The sequence below is a fragment of the Cebidichthys violaceus genome, unplaced genomic scaffold (assembly GCF_023349555.1).
Source record: "Cebidichthys violaceus isolate CVI_PGR_0920_01 unplaced genomic scaffold, fCebVio1.0.p SCAF_10, whole genome shotgun sequence".
In the NCBI taxonomy this organism is placed as follows: domain Eukaryota; kingdom Metazoa; phylum Chordata; class Actinopteri; order Perciformes; family Stichaeidae; genus Cebidichthys; species Cebidichthys violaceus.
Window position 1 is genome coordinate 7,616,165 of NW_027176263.1, and position 21,211 is coordinate 7,637,375.

Sequence of the window (21,211 nt, forward strand, 5' to 3'; positions counted from 1 at the left end):
GATGCTTTTTGGCGCGTGGCAAACAACGAAATATTGCATTACCGCCACCAACTGGTACGAAGTGTGATTACACCTCTAACACTGAAGATAAAAATTATAAATAGTATAAATACTGATGCATTAATGCATAACACATTGCATTTAGATGAAGCTAATGTAGTTTTAAGTAATTTATATACTGTTAAGTATCTAAATCAATCTCTTCATGTTTTTTAATTTAAAATCTTAATCTGAAATATTGATTTCTAATAAGTAGGCTATAGTGAAGCAGAAATTACAGTAATTCCCTCTGAAACGTATGAAGTAGTATAGCAATTGCAAGTATAGTATTAAGTATAAAAATGGAAATACTTAAGTGAAGTACATGTACTTGAGTAAACGTACTTAACGCTAGTTTCTGAATATGTGCTCGTTGCACACTCAACTGCAGAACAACCGGTATAATAGATTACAAAATTTCCATTAACTGTTATAATTGATTGTAGAGATCGTCTGGATAAATAAAGTCAGGGTACAAAACCTTCCAATTCAATGAAGTAATCTAATCTATATATAATCTATATGTGTGTTCTTGGTGCGTTTGTTATGTTGTACAAATGGCCCCGAAAATTCCTGTTACACCCAGGTTGAGTCGTAAAAAGAATGCAATGTACAAACTATGCTTTATTTCAAACATTTTGACTATACGGCTAGGTGAGGATGATAGAAAATTGTAAAGTTTGTTTCTTTTCTTGTCTTTTTATAGAAGTCCGCATTGACCGGGGCGAAATAGTAGGTCACGTGGTACAACTAAACGAGCGCACACACGTGACGACAGGTTCCTTTTCCTGTGTCGTCATCATTTACCCGCGTATGAACAGCCTACTTTGTTTGGCGGGATTGAGCAGAGAAGAAGAAGCAACCCTCGTCGTCTATTCGGTAATAATGACAATAAATCAGTTAAATGTTGTTCCAGTATGTGTTGTGTATCGTGTGATAAGTTACTGAGCTCGTGTTAGAAGTTTACCGTCTTCAACCCTTTTAACAAGGCAGTTTGCTGTATGTTAGCGTGCCGCAAAGACGTTGCTATTCTTTATTCTGTCGTAGCTTCAAAGTACTTTACCGAGTTTAGTGAAGGCAGTTTTCTACACAGGTTATTGCAGATAAAAGTTGAAGCTAGTTAAATTGTGTGTGGTGCCACTTCTGCACAGTTAGAATGGCACAACGTTAGTAACAGAGGTTAGGACGTCATTTATTTTGTTTTTGTAAATAGTATCCTTTGATTTGTCAAAACCAAATGGGGTCAATAGATTGCTAATTGTTGACAGGGGTACCTTATGTATCAAGTATCCAACATATCATTTTATTTATTCTCCAAACTGGCCTCCTGGTGAAGACAAGATAGCTGAAATAGTTCAAAACAGAAATATATATTATATTCATTTTCATGACCTTTTGTTGAAGCTCACACTGGTCTGTTCTGCTTGTGTGTTCCCAAAATAAAAAAAATTAAGTTACTGCAAATATGCCAGCATGTTGACTACTAGTGGCCAACTGTCTTTATTCAATACTCTCTTGTTTCCTCTCTCCATCAGGAACCATGCAGTTTGGTAGCAGAAAAAAGAAGTACATCACCAACTCTCAGGCGGAGCTCTACGGACATCCTCTGCAGTTCTATGGACAGCCACCTCTGGAAAACATCTGTCTCACTGAATTTGAGGCATTTGCTGTGGATCGACTGAAACGTAAGACCTGGGTCTCGTGCTTGTTTGATGATATTTTGAGCTGTTGGTATTTTCTGGAAATGCATTTTTTAAAGTGTTTAAAAAAAGGCCTGATATTTACAATGTGTCCTTTTTAATGCCACCGCAGTGTTGAAGACCATTGAGAATTTGGGCGTGAGCTGCGTGAAGCTGTCTGATCAGTACAAAAGTAAACTGGAATCTGTGTCTAAAACCCTGAACTTTCCTTACAGACCAGACGCTGTGAGTATGTTTACCTGTGCTACATTTACTACCTGTCATGAGTCCTAAAGCTTCTTCACAAAGAGATTTCTTCATGACAGTTTACCAAATCTTTACTGTCACAGAAAGCATGCAGGCAGGGCTCAAAGTTAGTACCAGCCAAGTGTGGCTGGTAAATTTGCTTCACTCACCAGCCAAAAAACCCCCAATGTTAATCTATTGAGTGGCTGCCAAAATTGAACATGCACTAACCATTTGGCAGATGATTAAAAAAAAGAAGTTAATTTTGAACCCTGCATGCAGGGTTTGGGAACATGTCATCATGCATCACTCTGCAATCATCCACCATATATGTGTATGTCGGCAGTTATTGCTGCACACTGTACTCCATTGTGTTGGTGGTCGCCTTAAACTGCAATCAGATGCCACTTTATTTGGGTACACTGAGCCAAAACCAATGCAGACTAATACAACTGATCTGTACACGGGCATGCAGTTCAATTATTTCAACCTTCTTGTTTACATCAGTGGGGGTAGGCTGAATAACAGAGACACCTGTCAGTAAAACACAATAAAGTTCAACAGCACCACAAACTGCAGCCTCCAAAATGAACATACAGTTGAATAGCTGGTTGTGTGGCTTTTTATTTTGCAAACTAAAAATTAATTACTATAGCCAAAGTCATCGTAGATGGAATACAGGTATTGTAAACACAACTGTAGTACAAAAAAAGTATGCAATACCTGTTATGTATACAGAGCCACAAAACTCCATTCAATAAATCTGTTATTTGGATTTTACCTCACAGCTAAGATTATACACAACACGACAAAAGTTATGAAGATGAAGTACCGGTAATGTGAATAATGAAAACAAATGAAAATATTCTGTACCTGCTTTCAAGAATGACAGAAAACCTCAGACTGGACCAAGTGAATATGAGAGAAGAAGAAAGGACCACATCTCCCACTTCATTCTCAGACTTGCCTACTGCCAAACGTAAGTTTATGTAGACTGTTTGTTGTCAAATCAAATGTAATTTAAAAAAAGTAATGCAACTCAACGTTTATGTCCAATTGAATTGTAAAGGGAGGATCTGAGACGGTGGTTTATACAACAGGAAGTGGATCTTTTCCGCTATCGCTTCAATGAACTGGAGGCGCCACAGAAGCTTGAATTTCTTCACAGAAATAATCTGCATTACAACACTGTGAGTATGTCTTCGTTTACATATTTCAACAGCCTATTTTCTAATTGAATGTACTTGAACTCAAAAGGTTCATTTTTGCTAAAAAAAAAAAAGTACAATATTACGGACTGATCTGAAAGCGTCTGTAAAATATGTATTTTATACAAACCTTCAAAATTAATAATAGAAACTAACCAAGAAAAGGAAAAGTAACATTTGTGTTGAATTGTATTTCCACTAGATGGAGCTGTTTGATCGATTTAACGAGACACATGAAAAGTTTCCTTGAATGGTGATTTAAAAGTTTAAATGTTGAAAGTTGAAATGTTTTGTGCTTTCAGAAGTGATAAATGTAATAATAAGTGTCTGTAGTTTATCTTTTACTTTTAAGTGAGTCTTTAGACCCAATTAAGGAAATAACTGGGGCAGATTTTCTAAAATAGAGATGCATATTTTAAGGGGGAAAATTAAAAACTCTTTAAAAAAAAAAATTTATTTTTGTATAATTCATCAACACATTATGTGTGAAGCAAGGAGGAAACCGACACATATATCTGATAAATGATGTTTTGCTTTCACGAGCCTCAGCCTTCACTGTATTAACACATTAACACGGACACAGCGGTGCCTCTGCAGCTCTTCACTGAAACTCATCTTCCTCATCAATAACTCTTCAGGTTAGTGTCGAGGAGAAGCAGACTCTGCGGGATAAACTTGTCAACTCCAGTTCCACCTTCAGTGGAACCACTGTGGAGGAGCAGGACTTCTACAAAGTGAGTCTCTCTCTCTCTCTCTCTCTCTCTCTCTCTCTCTCTCTCTCTCTCTCTCTCTCTCTCTCTCTCTCTCTCTCTCTCTCTCTCTCTCTCTCTCTCTCTCTCTCTCTCTCTCTCTCTCTCTCTCTCTCTCCAACAAAACCACTCAGAATTTTGATCTCTCCTGCCCACACAAAACACATTTCTATGTACAATGTTATTTTACAGTTCATGTTCCTTTACCTCTGGGGCCAATATTTTGTCAGATGGACACAGACCATCTCATGATATAAAGTAAAAGGACAAATATTGGTCCATGAGGAAGTTTGAATCAACTTGTTGGAGAATCGTGTTTTCCCAAATGTAGAATTTCCATTCTGCATTGGAGTATCTATTCTTACTTCTTAAGAAATATTTGGACATAATGTTGTTGAATCACTAAATGTCTTAAGTCTGTATGAATTAACATCCTGTCTGAAATAACTGGCTGAGATCACCTTTATATCATTTTACAGTTGAATGGATTTAAGTCTACAATTATCTATTCACAAAATGAAAGAAGGAGAGGTGAAAATATGATGGCCGTGACTTTGAATTTATATTTTAGTCTTATTTCTTAAGAGCATGTAAATCATCACACTCCCTTTATCTAACATCACTAGAATATAAATTACAAAGAGCTAAGGGTTGGCTTCAGCATCCTGACATTTACTACGCATTCAGAGTAGTAACATCTATATCTTTTAGAATGCATTCATTATTTTTTTTGTTTTATTTTAAAGGTCCCATTTCAAGATGCCCTGGATCTAGTGCGAACAAGGAAAGTGTACCTCAAAGCCGGCTACGTGTTCATCCCTCACCAGGACATTGTCACCATTGTTCTCAACGATTTCCGCACCCGGCTGTCTAAAGCGCTTGCAGTAAGTGTTTGAAGCTCTTCACTGTTTTAGAAAGAATTAATAATTAATACAGGAGAGAGAGAGAGAGAGAGAGAGAGAGAGAGAGAGAGAGAGAGAGAGAGAGAGAGAGAGAGAGAGAGAGAGAGAGAGAGAGAGAGAGAGAGAGAGAGACCACTTTATTAGAAATTGAGATGATGGGTACACATCAACAATTGTCAGGTATGCTGTGCAGTTTAAATGATGCTCAATTGGTACTAAGAGGCTCACAGTGTGCCAAGAAAATCTCCGCCTCACCATTACACCTCCTATCTTATATCTGAAGTTGGAACTGTGGTTGTTGCCTTCAGTGCCTTAAAGGGAAACTGGAGAAATACGAGGTTCAAATGGGGGGAATAAGTTTGCGCACATGTGACACGGGGGACAGCTAGTATGAAAAGTGCTCATTCTCCCTGCAGGCATGATGCTTTTTTTTAAAGGCTTTGGGGGTGGATGGATCTGTGAAGGCACAATACCAGCGTGTTTGTGCATTGAATGCCCTGAGGGACATGGAACATGGTGTTTGGAGGTCCAGAGGCGTTCTCTATGAAACATGTGAGGAGACAACCATCGTTACACCGTGGTGAGGTGTCCTGACTCGGGAACAGGCACAAGCATGCTCAACAAGCTAAAGGTTTATGAATAGACTTCTTCCATTAATGAGAAAGAAATCTACAATATATGCAACTCACAGACACAGAAGAAATTTTAAAAAAGTCAGCGTAAAGGCCAGCGAATCACTAATGTTCTGATTGGAACGTCGACCTTTCTAATATCAGATCGACATGAGGGATCAGTGTTTGCATAACGGCGGCCACCTTCTGCTGAAAATGGGCTCATAATTATTAGACCTGATCCCTCTGACGGGTCAAACCACTCCATTGCGTTTCGCTGCCCCTTTTTTATATTTCGAATCGCACGCCAACCCGCGAACCATTTCCTGAATCAGTCACTGGTACGGCCGGCTCGCGAGGCTTCGAACGTCACCACATACGTCATCAACACAAGCCTCGATACGCGCTTCACCAAAATCTTCCTGGATTACTCGACACAGGCTCCGAAGCCTCGACACGGAAGGACGCATCACTATGCATCGCATGCTAACACTGCTGCACTGGTCATGCATGTGTCACAGAAAAGATAATTCAATCCTGTTTCAACACATAAACATACAAACAGTCTTGACCCAGATACCAGAGGTTTGTTTGTTTATTCATGACTTGTACGTGCTCTCAAGTGGAAAACAATGTAGTGGGGACAATGTTTCTAGTGTACGTCATGCATCATCTTGTCAAAAGAGACGCCTTTCCAAAGCAGCGGTTTGAGTCGACCGTAGAGCCGGCAGTTCATTGCTTTGTTCTGAGAAAATGATTTGGCAGTTTGAACAAAGGAGCGTTTTTTTTTTTTTTTTGTTCGGTGGTTTGGTTTTGTTGTTCGGCCCTTTTTGTATTTAACTGTGTAGTCAGTTTCAATCAGTGTGTTGCCTCTGTTCATGACAAAGAGTGGGTTCTGTTTAGCCAGTGATCTAAAATGCTTAATGGAGCACTCATTTAAAAGTCACTACTTGAATGTGCTTGATTATTACAATTACAGTGATTTCTGAGAGTAGTTTTTATGTAGATTACTCATCTCAAAATGCATGCAGAGCATCTTGGGCACCAACACCTGACCTGCTGCTCTAATTTTTGTGCTTTTAACTTCACAGAAGCGGTAAACGGTTTATTGTGGGCGAGTTATGTGAAGAATCCTCTCAGGACTCCACTCTGAAAACTCCACTGGCTGTAGAACCCAGTCTGGAGTCCAAGTCCTGATTGGATACTAGATTGTGTGTCCTCGGTGTGGTATAGAAAGTCATTGCTGCTGCACTAATGTTTTCATCGTGGGCAACATGCACTTGATTTGCTTTAACACATGTCCTCCATCATGGGACAGACAGCAGGACCGCCTCCTCCAAATTACAATACGAAAAACAACTAAAAAGAGCAACTTGGACCAGTTCTGCCATTCTCCCATTTCCTGGTAATTATCCGGACCACTAACTGTTGGAATGGAATAATGCTCCAAAACAATTTTGCTTGTAACTGTGCCGTTGTGACTGTTTGTGTGTTACTATAATGGTTATTTACCCCCACCGGGGACGACGCCGGGACATCGCAGAGAATGTGTCATTAAAAAGGCATGAAATTGAAAGCTGCTTCTCCATATCACTCTTGTTATTGGTTGGCTGTTCATTTTAGCAGAAAACAACAGAAATACAGTGGATGTGAAACTTTGTTTGGTGTGTATATGTAAGGCAGTCGTTGAAATGATTTAGACTCTGGACTTGTGCTTGTTTGCTGATTGGACTCATGTTCATAAAGCAATTAAACAAAGTAAAGCTTTTTGTTTGGGAGGGATGAACATACAGTCACACTCTCAGCTGAAAGGTTCACATGGGGCCATTTAATAATGACTCTAAATGAACTTAAAAGAATTAATAAATTAAGTTGATGTATCCTTATTTACATTTTGTTCTGTGAAGTACTTAATCTTTGTTCTTACCCTGCAATGCTGGGCTGTCCTTTGAAAAGCACTCTTTACCATTACTCATGTGATGTCCATCTCATCTGCAGCTGACAGCCCGCTCGCTACCAGCAGTGCATTCTGATGAACGGCTCCAACCGCTCCTTAACCACCTCAGGTAAGCAGCAGCAGGATTAATAACTATGCTGCCACTTTACCAGGACTCCGTTTGGAATTTTTTTTTAGCAGGATTGATCTTTGGCACCAAAGAACGGCAGTGCGTGGCTGGTCTGAGTAAACCCAATCTGTCCTTGTAGTGAAGTCCAGATGTTGTGGGTATTTGTGTTGCCTGGCTACGTGTGCAGCATCATCTATTCCTGTTGTTACTGTAACTCTGTCTTGAAATACTTAGGACTAATACTTCTCATGCACTGTACTGTATCTCTGTATTGGTTGTTGTGTTGGGGCCATGATATGGATTAATTCATTTTATAATAGTTTTATGCAAAGGTGCCTTTTTAATGGTAAAAGTAATAGATTAAATGGAGCTCAGTATACACCCTGCATGAGCCAAATTCAATATTGTTTGGAAACCCGCTTAAAGTCGTGCTGTGAGGAAATGTGATCAGCATGTCAAGTGGACAAAGTGCAATTAGTTTTCTCCTGACAGGAATGGTGCAGTAAAAGCTGTTGCTTAGCTTGGTGTGTTAAAGGGCAATACAAGCCTCAGAAGCCTGTTGCGTCATTTAAGTACCTCACCAATACGGCATCTTCTTTTGTCAGTCCTCAGTTGCAATATTTAAAATTTTACTATCAACAAAAAAGCGACGAACCGCACTGTTATTTCAAGTGATCAGATGGGATCAGTGTGTCCACATGCCAACTAGGGCTGGGCGGTATGACCAAAAATGTATATCACGGTATTTTGTAAGATTATACCGGTTTCACGGTATTTTTTTTTTCGAGTTAATGCATTAACTAATTAACGCCAAAAATGATTATATCGAGCGTTTAATTATTAAGCACATTTTTAACACAAGAACCAGCAGCGAGCGGTGAACAGCTGTTTGTGTGTGTGTGTCTTCTGTCTCTTCCTGCTTCCTTCACCTACATTCCCCTAGGTCCTAAGACCCTCCAAGTATCACCCTCTATGTACCAACGTCCATTTATAACAAATACCACACATATTACACTCTACTCAGCATATGTGTCTAATCAAAATACCCCAAAAGGCAAAAAATAATAATTTAAATTATTTTTATAGAGTTTTTAAAGTGTTTTTGTTTGTAATATGTATAATAAGCATCATTTAGTTATCGCTACTGATAATTTAACAAGCATAAAAATATGATGTAGATAGGTTTACAGTTTTCAAGGTGTATATTTCAGATTGCATCTATTATATGAAAATAACTCGCGTGTTCTGCTGAGGTGACGTAAGTTGCTCGTGTTACCACCAGCGGCATCAACAGTGGCTCCAAACTCTCAAAACGTCGGATTTTTTAAAACCAAAACACTTCCAAACAGCAGACACAGCTCCTCTCTTGGGCACAGACTCTATTGGTGCATCTCCGGTCTGTCTTTGTTCCTCCTGCATCGCTCTTTTCTGTTCTTTAAGTAACGCGACGGAGCCTCTCCCAGCTGTTAGCAGACTGTTGTGCTAACGGCTAGCTACCGAGCTGTACCCAGCATGCTGTTCGGCGGTGAAATTTTATAAATGTCCAATTATTGTTGTTACAAATTGTTTATGTGTCACAAACTGTTGTGTGCCGTGGTGTTGCCCTGTTAAAGAGCGTTAGTTGTGGGTTATTAATTGTTGTGTTATAAAGTTATAACCATAACTTAGGGGTCCCTCTCACTACATAAGTAGCTCCAACCGTAGCACTCTTCGCGGCCAACAATATATTTTGCTTCCTGTTGAAGAGTGACAGCAGTTGTTTCGGCTATACCGGTATGACGGTGTATGAAAAATTCATATCATATGGGAAATTAAAACCAGTTTACCGCCCGGCCCTAATACCAACCTATACGTATGTGTTGGTGTGGTAACGACGTAGGCGTCAATAACTACGTAGCTACGCTGGTGATGTGGCTTTCCAACGCGGAGGCATTTGACTAGCAAATGATTATCAACTATTGAAATTGGTCCAGCATTGAGGCCGCAAAACGGCCTGCAATGTAATGGCGTCAATCTGTGTCCACTAAATGTGCTTACAGGCTCAGATTGGCAACATGGAAATGTCCCGACAGAGAAATAAAATGTTTTTCTTTACCTTGCGCTTCATCCGGTCTGGTTGTTATTATTGTATATTATATTGTGTTATTACTGTTAGTTGTTCTGCAATGATGGTGCACTGTTACCCGGAAGGATTACGTTGCAGGCCATTTTGTGGGTGCTGTCTGCAGCGTCCTTGCTCAATACTGGAGCGGTTTAAGAATTTTTGTCCCCACTAGACACAATAACGTGGGAAAATAGGCTCCAGGCTTAAAGACGCCGAAGTTACCATTCAGCAAAAGCACTCAAGTTTGCATTAAATAGTGTCTTAATATCAACAGTGTTAAGTTCAGCTTCAATGGCAAAGGAGAGCAGCTCAGAACACCGTTAGTGTTTATCTTACTTTAGATAAAAGTAAGAATATAAGGGTGGAAGGAGTGATGTCCGATGATGCCCGCTTGTTGATGGGGGATTAGTGGGCAAATTTTTCAGATTAGTGGGCAGGCCACTAATCTCTTTGGTAGGGGGAGCACAATGTAAAGTAAAGCACTGCCATGCAGAACTCTATGGGTTCCAAAGTCATCGATTTAAACATCTGATGGCGGCGCAACAGTTTTACATTTAGGTGAAAGGAGGTTACAGAGGATGTTTTATATTTACGTTTGAAAAATGATTGAATCTAGTCTTCAATGTCGGGTCTTATTTTGATTACATTGAGCGAACAAATGTAAAATCAGATTTCATGGCCCTGATTGCTTCTGAACTGTTATTTGTCACAGTCCTGATATTTTTTAACAATGCGTTCTTGTTTTAGTCATGCCTATGTGGGACAGGATTACAGCATCCAGAAGAATGTTGGGAAAATCTCCTTGGATCAAATTGATTCAGTAAGTGTCATTGACCGTCTACTCCTTAAATGTCAGGTTGAAGTTGCCATTTTTCCCAAGGAATGTGTGGTGTAAAAGTGTATAATGAGGTTTGTGTAGTTATTCTGGTGGCACAGAGCTAGGAATGAAAATAAAGTGTATTTAATGCCACTTTAGGGTAAAATAAAAGAATAGATATTCTCATGTACAGATGGATTACAGTAGTATTGTTGTCCATCTCCAGCTTTCGGGAAAGTCCTTCCCGCTCTGTATGAGGCAGCTCCACCAGTCCCTCCGAGAGAACCACCATCTCCGCCACGGCGGCCGCATGCAGTACGGCCTCTTCCTCAAAGGGATCGGCCTCTCCCTGGAGCAGGCGCTGCAGTTCTGGAGGTCAGAGTTCATACGAGGCAAAGTGGATGCGGACAAGGTAATGCTGACAACATCAATGCTACAGTATGTTTTAAGGTATTACTTTTGACTGCTGAACTTCCTGTTAAATGTTAAGTTTCTGCCATTAATTACAGAGACTGTGGCGGCCTGACAAAGTCTATTTTACCTCGCCATAGTTTCGTAATGAACCGAATATGATGTATTATGTGAATAGGAGACAAAAGTGACTAGATACTCCACCTGATGGAACAGTTCAGATAGAACAGATTGTTATAATGCTTTAAATATGAATCCATTTTTATTTAGATATTTCTGTTATATTTATTATTTGTATTTTAAACGAGCCTGGACTGCACCGACATTTATTAAACGGTTGTGAACCATGTTATCAAGCCATGCTGTCAAGAGAATAACTGTTATATAGATAATTAGGCTTGTATCATTTCACAGATATGACTTCACCGCGAACACTACGGACTATTAGAACATCTCTGTGTGCCTTGGCTGGCCTATCTAACTGAGATATGGAAGATTCAAACTTCACTGTGGTTTTTGAGTATTTTTTTGATATGCTCCATCCTCAGTGCAGCCAGTTCATTGTCGAGATATCATGCCTCTTACGAGACACAACAACATGAACTTTCAATTCCAGTGAGTGAACTTCATTCTGTGCCATGGTCTATAGTAGCAAAACAAAATACAATCCCCCAAAAATTATGAAGTTACAATTTGTTGATTTTAACTAGCAACTGTAACATTTTTTAAACCAATCTGCTAATTGAGAAAAGATCAATGAATTAAAATGAAAAATAATCCTTAGTTTCAGCAGTAAAACCATTCAGGATGTCTATTTAGCTAACGTACACATACGTCATGACAGCTATTAAGCTAGAGAGGCTGTAAAATGTGCCGTCATTCACCAACACTGCAGCTCCCTGTCTGTTTCTGTTGCACCTTCACACGGAGCGCTTTGTATCCAAATTAATGTTGGACGTTTCAACAGAGGTGTGGCTGGCTAACGTTAGCTAACTGCCGGTACAAAGGTCCAGATTTAGAGAGGCATAACTTTCTGTAATTTGGCTAATTAGCGCCACCTCCTGACAATAATAGAGAAAGCCTTACATTTGAAAAGTAAAAGCTTGTGTAAATATCGTCCATCTGACCTGCACTGATAAACACTGCTTAATCTCACACACTCACTCACTCACTCACACACTCGGTGTGTTGCATTTTTGGGTGCTCATCAAAAGATGCAGTATTAACAGGGTGCAAGGTGAGTGCCAAGAAATCATTTAGTTGTGAGTTAAAAAGGGACCCGGTGCAGTGATCTGGCTCGTGTGTGTGTGTCCGTGTCCGTCCGCCCCATGATCCCCGAGCCGTGTTGTCTTTTAGATAATTATTGGTAGTAGTAGTAGTAGATCACATGGCTGCCATGTCGCTCCGGGCGGTCTGCACTCTTTCCAGTCCGGCGACATGTGTTGCATCAGACAGACAGAGTGTTCGGACATATTGGTGGGAGATCTTGAGCCCCTGTTTACTGCTGGGGCCCCAGTGTCTGTTGTAATGAGAAGACGCATCAAATAGTTCTGACCAGACAAAGATACACAGAGAGTCCTTCATGTATTTAGCTGTTCGGAAATCAGATATGTTGTCTTTTTGTAAGGTTTTTCACATCTCTCAGCCAGTGCAAAAGAACAAGTTCGTAGAGAGGAGGAAAAATACACTAATATGCAATTGGTAAAAAGCAGTTTTCTATACAGAAATGTATCATAAGTACTGTGAGTGACGAAGAGGTTAAAGAATTCCCAAAATCCTCAGTGAACATGGTGTGAATAGAAACTCATTTTTAGAATGTATCTAACTGGAAAAACCTTCAAAAAGCAAAACATCAAAGTCAAGGAGTAAACAAGTGAACTGTATCAATAATATTTAACCTCAATACCTTCTGCCCAGGTTGTTCCAAACAAGTACGAAGCATTAAAACTGACAGGGACCCTGCCTCTAAAAATACACTTTCCTTGTATAATTGTAAAAATGAGTATCCTGCTGGTGTACCTATTAACTGCAATGACCACCTGTATTCAGGACTAGGGGAAATACTGTCAGGGAAACCGATACTGAGAACTAACAAGGTTGCATTACTAATGCGAGATGAAAAGTAGACAAAAATATCCCCAGTCATTTGTGGAGCTCTTTGAAAGGGTTTTGCACTGCAGCAGAACATGTTTGACATCAGGGCAGTTATTTTTGAGTTGTTTACTCTCTAAAGATTAAATTCAGAAAGAGGGTTTTGTGTGTTGCAGACATTTAGTCGAGCCATCTAAAGATTTCCCGTCACCCTTTTTGTGCGGCTTTGTTGCCGACGCTTGTTAAAATCCATTTCTAGACTAATAAGCAGAGTCTATCCATCCCGCCTTCTTTCTCTCCAGTCCTCCAATCTGCTGTTGGCCTCCAGTAAGAGCCTGGTGGCGGCTTCAGTACATGGAATTCACGCTGCGGCCCTCTTTTCGGTTCCCGTGTACGAGCTCCCAGAGAAAGCGCGATGGGCTGTGCAGCAACACCCAGCTCTTGTTCCACAGCAGAGCGGTGCTGACAGATCGCTGCTCTCACAATGATGTATGTGTTAAGTTCGGGGACTGCACTTTGTGGCATGCTGCACAAAAAGCCTGCTCATTAGTATGCGACAGGCACGGAGGAAAAAAGATGGGAGGCAGCGATGCCGAGAGAGAGGCCTGGAGGAAGAGAGCAGTGTAATATTAGACTGGGGGGGGGGGGGGATTGATGAAATCAACTTGATCCATCCATTTTTTTTTTTCACCACATGAAGTTAGCCTATTCATTTCGAGGAGTGTCTGTTTGAACCACATTTCAGCGGGTTGTATTGCCCTCAGGGTAGGACTGCTTGTTTTACAGATGTTAACTTCAGGTTAATTAATTTCCACTAACTGACACCATTTTTCTTGTTATAGCTTTGCTTTGCTCTGGGGTCCTTTTTCAACAATGGAAGATTTTTATTAGATGACACTTTATATTAACTGCTCTAAAGTTTGGATACAAATATACACCATGTTGTTTTTTTATGGAATTTTCAGTACATTTGAAAGTAGCCCCCAGCTGTATACAAAAATATCACTTTTCACTTCACTTTTGTTCTTGAAGGCAGACAAGAGAGGCAATGTTAACTAGATGTTGCCATAATTCTTTCATTAGGATTTAGGAATTCATTGGGATCTTTACTATTTCAGCAACTTGACATTCATGATCCCAATTAAGTAAACAGAATATCGACCAATACATCATCTTATCTAGTATAAATGATTGAAAATCTAAAGCCTGGGGACTTGGTTGAACTGCTCATGCTGAATATTGAAGTTGTACAATTGGTATTTGCTTTCACTGAGAAATGCACATTAATACCAGTTAGATAAATGGCTCCGATTAGCTGATCACAGATCTGTATCGCTGTTTATGTTGGCTGATTGGTAAGAGAAATACCAAAGATGTGTTTGAGATCATTTATAAATGCTGCATGATATAGTTTTGGCACTAGAAAGTACTCATGCGTTTGTTTTTCAACTGTAAAACATACGATCAGTACATGTCTTGGTAATAATGAATGCAAGTTTAACGTAGAACAGGTAGGCTAGAGGCGAGGCGACCCATCCGCCAGGACCTCCCCTCAACCTTTGTCCTGGCTCTCATTGGCTGTAGTTCCCCGACGTATCCAGATGTTTATTCTGTTAGATATCTGGAATACGTCTGAGAGGCAGCCGCGAGCCTCTTGGCTCACATTTTGAACATCTGAGGCTTTTGTCAGGAATCTCCAATAACAGTGAGTGAGGGTAAAATCAGAGATAAAGTCATGGAGTGTGAACTATGTCTGAACCGGAACAGTGTTCCAGTGAGCCAGCATGCACAGTACCAGGACACTAAACCTACAGCTGTCATTCATTTTATTATCTACACAACTTCTAAAACAAAAATTAATGGAACGTTTTTATTTTTATTTTTTGTAATGACGCTAAACTCTTTCAGTGGATGCTCAGCGCAACTTTTTAGTGTTTTAAGAACTGTGCAGTTGTAATTTGTCTCCGTTGCCTTTAGCTTAAAGATCTACCGGTGCCTTGTGTGTAAATGACTTTTTTTTTTTTATAAAGCCGTCCTTGTCTTTTTCCTGCAACATCAAACTTCTCAACTTGAGCACACTGGCGGTAGTTCATAGTCCCTCACCTTTTTATTGTTTTTAGGTTCCGAAAAAAGCCTGTAGTGCAGATTTAAAATGGGACTTATTTTAATGGTATTACATGTAAGAGGAATCTGAGCTGCAGGCACATCAGTCACTGTGGACTGACTGAGCCTAAGAAGCCATGCCAAGTTTATATATACACACACACACACACACACACACACACACACACACACACACACACACACACACACACGTACATAATCCCTTTGATTGTGTCCTATTTCTCTGTCTCCATCGCCTCAGGTTTTCTGTGAATGTGTCCTGGAGTGTGGGGGGATGTTACAGTGACGAAGCCCCCCATGAGCCAAGATGTGCACCAGAGGAGCGGTGGCTCTGCTCCTTTTTTTTTTTTAAATGCCGCTTTGTGCTTGTGTTCAGACTCTCTAACACAGCTGACCTCCAAACTGAGGGAATTCAGAAAAATCACAGTAGAGTCTATCCAGGATTATCTGAAGTGTGGGCTGAAGTGTAGGAACACGTGGGAATATTTTTAGAGGGGTTGCATTCAATGCGAGTAAAAAATAGGACAAGTTGTGAACAAGCTGCACCGTAGCACATCCGATTCTGACGGGAATCTGAAATGCTGATGTCTGAAATCGATTTTGGGTTGATCTCAGGATTTAAGAAAGAGTTTGTCGATAATCTGTTCTTGTGAAGTTGACTTTAATCTCCATTTGTAGCAAAAAAAAAAAGAAAGTCAGGCCACCTCAGTGAGAGTTTAGTATATCATTTCTTAGTATCTCTTCTTTTTAGACCACATAGGATCTTTTTATGTTCTAATTATTTCACATAACACATATTAAACACACTTTAGTGCCGGTGGAGTTCCAGGATCAGTTTTAATAGAGTAGGGGGGTCTTAAATCAGGAAACAGCCTCTTGAATCCTCCGACGCTTCACATAATTAATATTTGATTTATTGTACTTCAAGAGGACTTTATGGATCTGTGAATTGCCGCTGCGGCTTGTCACATTAGCAAGTTCAAGGGTTTTATTGCAACATTTATGTGTTATGATGGGATCAGTCCTGGTGATTGTGTTCTGCTACTGTCGCAGCACACTGTTTGTATTTTACTGTTTGATTTTTAGAGGCAGGGTCCCTGTAAATCACTTTTAATGGTTTCACATGAGCTCTGTACATATAGAAGAAGTTCACTGTGAAGAGTGTGTAGTGTGAGCCCCATTAAGAAGTATGAAGGGAGGTTTGATTGGAACAACTTGGACAGAAGACGGTGTGACGGTTTGCAGATGTTTGGCACTTTAAAGTTTATTAATACAGTTTACTCGTGTCCTCGACTTTAAGGTTTGCTTTTTGAGAGATCATATCACTTTTTTCCCAGCTATAAAATCAGTGACTCTCATAGTTTGACTGTAACCAAGTTAGTTGGCTCTCAACCAAAAGGTCAGGCCCCCTCCAATATGATGCTGAGGTGGGCAAGGAAACGACTAACTTCTGAAATGTGGAAAGGGGCCTCAGCTTTACACGGCTTTATTGTAACTCGTGACTGCGGCTGTCAAATAGATCTAGTGGAGGAAAATGTTCAACACTTTCCTCTGAGATGCAGAGTAGTTGTATAAGGTAGTTTTAAAATGAAGATTCTCTAAAAGAAATACCTCAAAAGTTGAGTCTGTGAACAATAAATACTGAAGTGCTACACAGTGAGGTGGTAGTAGTAGTAGTAGTAGATACCGCTACATTGTATTGGGAGGTCCTTTTCTATTTAAAACACACTCTTCATTTTGTATCAAAGTGCTCTGCAGGATAAGGGTCAAAAGCAATTAAAATGGAAAGAATATCCATAATTCAGCTATCTGGAGTGTGACGACACCTGTACAGCAGGTTCTCTCTAATCGCTCCATATTTCATTGAGGAAAACACTGCGTCAGAAGTGACATGATGTACGACGATGTCTCTTTTCACCCCAACCTTGTCCCTCTCACACCCTCATCCCCACTAATGCCTCTGCCTCCTGTCTCCTTTCCTCCCTCTCTCTTCCTCTCTGTAGTTTGACAAAGCATATGCCTACAGCGTGCGCCACATGTTTGGCAAAGAAGGCAAGCGAACAGACTACACCCCCTACAGTTGCATGAAGGTGATTTTATCAAACCCACCCAGCCAAGGCGACCATCACGGTGAGTTGATGACTGTTGGAAGAAGCCATTACCCACGTGATGAGCCACTCAGCTGCCATTGTCAGGCGTTTTAGTTCAAGTACTTTGCCTGGAAACTGACACAACTGATAGTGGAGATTGCATGTGAAGCTCTAAATGCTATTTTTTAATTTAAAGACTATTTCAGCATTCGTGAAACAAGTAATGTGCCATGTTAACTGTTAATCTATGTGTTCATTTATTTTAATTAATTTTCATTTTGTGTTTGTAGGCTGTCCTTTCCGTCACAGTGACCCAGAACTGCTGAAGCAGAAGCTTCAGGTCTACAAAGTGTCTCCCAGTGGGATCAGTCAGGTGGGTGCCGTCCTGTCTGGGGCGGGCCTCCAATGGCCCTCTAGCCACCACTATCTGCTTCTGAGGACAGTTCTCCCCTTATCTCAGATATGTTTATAAAAAAGGTTTATCCTAAAGCATTTATTAGTTTCTCGATGTATCTTCCCACAATAGTGGTTTATTTCTGAAAGAGTTGCAATGTGAGGATAGTCCAGAATGATCTAGTGTCTTGTGTATGTTCAGCATGCTGTTTCTCTAATCCCCTAAGAACCTTCCAGTCCAGAATAAAGCTCACAAATTGGAGGGGAAGTACTAAGTGTCTTCTTTTGCATTAGAGGAAAAATAACTCAAATCACAACACAGCTAGTGTTTGCCCTTTTTTAATATGAGTTTTTTGTGCGCTTTTTGCAAATGTTCCTGGTATTCCTGTAAACAAAATAATAAAAACTGCATCATTTGGCATAAACTAAGAGCTGCTCATCACTGATCTAAAACCAGCCCCGGTGATGAGCATGCTTGTAGCAGTATCCCGCTGCAGGCAGCCTTCAGGAATATAGGGAATAATGAAGGAGCCAAAAACAGGCAGATTCCACAGTCGCTCTCTCTCTCTTACTGAGTGCTGGAGACCTTTTGGATTGATATTTTAGCAGGTGAGTTACCCTGAATATGCCGTCGCCAACACTACAGTGCTTTTAGTGTCGTACAAGATTGTGAGAGGTCTTATGTGAAGCAGCCAAGGCCCGGGCTTCAAAATATCTGCTCACATCATCTCTTTTCAGCTTTGCAGAGCTTAAGAAAACCAGAAAGGAAAAAAAAAGATGTACGATAAGGTGTAATCGTTGCCAACGGTGATTCTACAAAGAGTTTTAATCAGTGCATGAATATTTAAAGTATCCCAAATAAGCCTGTGATCTGTTTTCATTGCGTTTGCAAAGATCTCTTGACGGATGTGCTCACTTCTGTCATGATTCATGAGTGATGTTTGCGTATGTGGTTGACCAAAAGCCAATTAAAACAATTTTGTATACACAGCTGCAACAACACAACATGTTGACGTTATCATGTGTAAATGTACTGTGTCAGTATTTAAGGTTTAACAGTTTGGAGAAGGAAAATAGTCCCCTATAAGCCAGTTTCTTCATTTCTTTCTAACTTCTACCTTTTTTGTCTCAGATCCTGGAGCTGGTTAAAGGGATGCACTTTCAGCTGGCGTGCCAGAAGTACTTTGAGCTGACACACAACGTAAGTGTAGATTTAATTAGAAGCCCGGTGTAACTGGGGCTACCTTTGTCAGAGACGGGGGTTTGGTCCTCAGGAGAGACCCAGAACTGTCATCCCCTCCATCATCAGCTGGCTGTCACAGCCACTTAATTTTTATAGGTTTATTATAGCGTTTAGATCTTTTTAGTCCCCCATGGACACTTGTTTAATTTAATCTGTTTTAGTTTGGCTGCTTGAGTCATCATCCCTTTCAGTCACACTCAAGGTCCTCGTCTTTAGAGAAACAGCGATTTGAAAAAGGAACCAAGGTCTGAAACTCAAAGCATATTTGCTTGTGACTTTAAATGCATAACGTTGAGCAGAGTTTGGCTCACAGTTTTCAGATGCTGGATCGTTTCATATAAATTCACATTCAAACGCACCCATTCACCTGGAACACCGTTGTGTAAACTACTGCGATTCTTCTGAAAAGTTTACGAAAACTACAAAGTGTCTAATGCACTATAATATATACTGTTTATATACTGTTTATACCTGTAGCTTAGCATTATGCACAGTGACACCCACAGGTCACCAAAGAATACAACATTCTTAAATCAAAGCATTAAACAAGTTGCTGTTTAGGGGAGGTGGATGAATTATTAGATATGTATTTATATATGTATGCTATTTTAAGTACACGTTTATGTATGTTGTGTATTATCTTTTTATGTAATGATCAACAACCCTTTAGGCCCAATGCAGATGCATTATAATATTTATCTAGGAAGTTGTAAAATCCCTACATAATTGCCCTTAAAACACATCACAACTATTTTTAGAAATTTGTTTTCTTCACTCTAATTGTTCAACAGGTAGAAACGGCAAAGTGAAATGTCTCCATACAGAACTTAATTTTACTGATTTAAGGATGCTGATGCCGTTTTGTACAAATCCATCATAGTCATTTTCAACATTTACTCATATTTAATGGTTTTGAAAACATCATTCACAATTAAACAATTGTTTAAAAAAAGGTGTAAAATGTTGCAGGAAGAGCATTTGAAAGAGCTTGAACTTGTTAATGGATTCATAGATTTGTACTCCTCATGAGTGATTTTGACATTTTATTTCCTGAAAGGGCATTTCATCTTTTCACTCCATTAGAACGCTAATTTGGCCATGAAAGCCTGCTGTCCTCATCATTGTTAATACATTGTTAATAAATTAGCAAACCATTCCACATCGTCCCCAATGAAGCAGATGTTACATGACCATCTCATAACAGATGACATAACATTGAATCAATCAATCAATACTCCACCAACCTGCCTCTTCTGTTCTCATTTCCTCTTGTCCTTCCTCTCCTGTGTTTCCTTTATTTCATTGAGCAGATTGAGGAAGCCAGTTTCTCGCTCAATCACCCCAACCAGTACTTTATAGAGAGTCAGAAAGCTTTGGGAGGAGGCAAGGACATAAAGCGAGAGACGGACACTCCTCATAAGTCGCAGGAAAATCCGGCCACCATAGGATCCAGTGCTACTCGAGAGTCGGCAGCAAACGCATCGCAGGGTTTGGCTGAGGTGACGGAGGACCTGGACTCCTACTTCCAAGATGCCTGATTTTCTTTTTGTGTGTTTTTATCTGTTTTTTTCCTATAAGGACTGGAGGTTAGGGGTGGTACATAATCTAACTTTAGCTCTACATGACATGTTAAGAATTCAAGTTGCATATCACTCATTGTCATTTCTCCATATTTTGTCTATTCTCAACGTAGCAGACTTTAAGTTGACCTCGACTGGACCTAATTCAAACTTCAACGTCAGACCAAAGCAGAGCTTTCTTCCTTCCATTTTTCCCGTTAAGTCGGTGACGCAGCGTCATTAATTTTTTCTGTTTAAGCACTGTTAAAAGTTATCTCTGTATTTCCTTCTTTTTCCCCACCCTGGTCTGAACTCAGATGGCTTCTATCCAGTCTCAGTGCACAGTGTTTTGGCAGGGATGTGGTTGTCGGGGGGTGATGACTAGAACATTACCCAGCTGTCTCAGAAACAATGTCATTGTATTTGCTGGCAGGAGGATGGATGAATTGTGGCAGGAGGATGGATGAAAATAAACTATTTCCACATTTTTATTATGCCGCCTCTTGGAATGTTGCCTCATAGTGCACAATGCAGTTTACTCAAAGCATACATGGTCCGCAGATATTTCCTCCTCCTCTCAAACTACCGTTTGCAATAATTTGGGAAAATGTTTGCGCCAGTGTGGCATCACAGGCTGCTCCTCTAGTCTTTGCTCTCTAGGAGGTATCCACTCTTACTATGTGTTATCTTTAGATCCAATTAGATGCACTGAACAGGCAGCCCTGAATTACATGAATACGAATGTATGAATGGAAACCTTTCTGTAATTTAATGGTTGTGAATTTTAAATCAAATTTTTATCTCCGTGAGGGTTCCAGATGTAAAAAAAAAAAGAAAGAAATCACAGCACTTGCACACATTTGTTCTGCAGGCTTTCCT

At 40.1% G+C, this 21,211-nt stretch overlaps 1 protein-coding gene across 1 annotated transcript; it reads left to right on the top strand.

The window, feature by feature from the left end:
* Positions 1 to 846: 846 nt before the first annotated feature.
* On the top strand, positions 847 to 20,823 carry prim2 (DNA primase subunit 2). The gene is made up of 14 exons (XM_068717819.1): positions 847 to 918; positions 1,575 to 1,724; positions 1,852 to 1,964; positions 2,849 to 2,943; positions 3,034 to 3,154; positions 3,811 to 3,906; positions 4,668 to 4,805; positions 7,433 to 7,500; positions 10,352 to 10,424; positions 10,648 to 10,833; positions 17,051 to 17,177; positions 17,428 to 17,510; positions 18,663 to 18,731; positions 20,084 to 20,823. The coding sequence occupies exons 2-14, from the start codon at positions 1,580 to 1,582 to the stop codon at positions 20,309 to 20,311; spliced, it is 1,542 nt and encodes a 513-aa protein (XP_068573920.1). The 5' UTR covers positions 847 to 918; positions 1,575 to 1,579; the 3' UTR covers positions 20,312 to 20,823.
* The last annotated feature ends 388 nt before the right edge of the window (positions 20,824 to 21,211 follow it).

Excerpts from the sequence above, each read along its gene's own strand:
- prim2 (XM_068717819.1), top strand. The coding sequence starts at position 1,580 with ATGCAGTTTGGTAGCAGAAAAAAGAAGTACATCACCAACTCTCAGGCG. Across the intron at positions 7,501-10,351 it reads CCGCTCCTTAACCACCTCAG|TCATGCCTATGTGGGACAGG; the intron begins GTAAGCAGCAGC and ends TTCTTGTTTTAG. Across the intron at positions 18,732-20,083 it reads ACTTTGAGCTGACACACAAC|ATTGAGGAAGCCAGTTTCTC; the intron begins GTAAGTGTAGAT and ends TTCATTGAGCAG.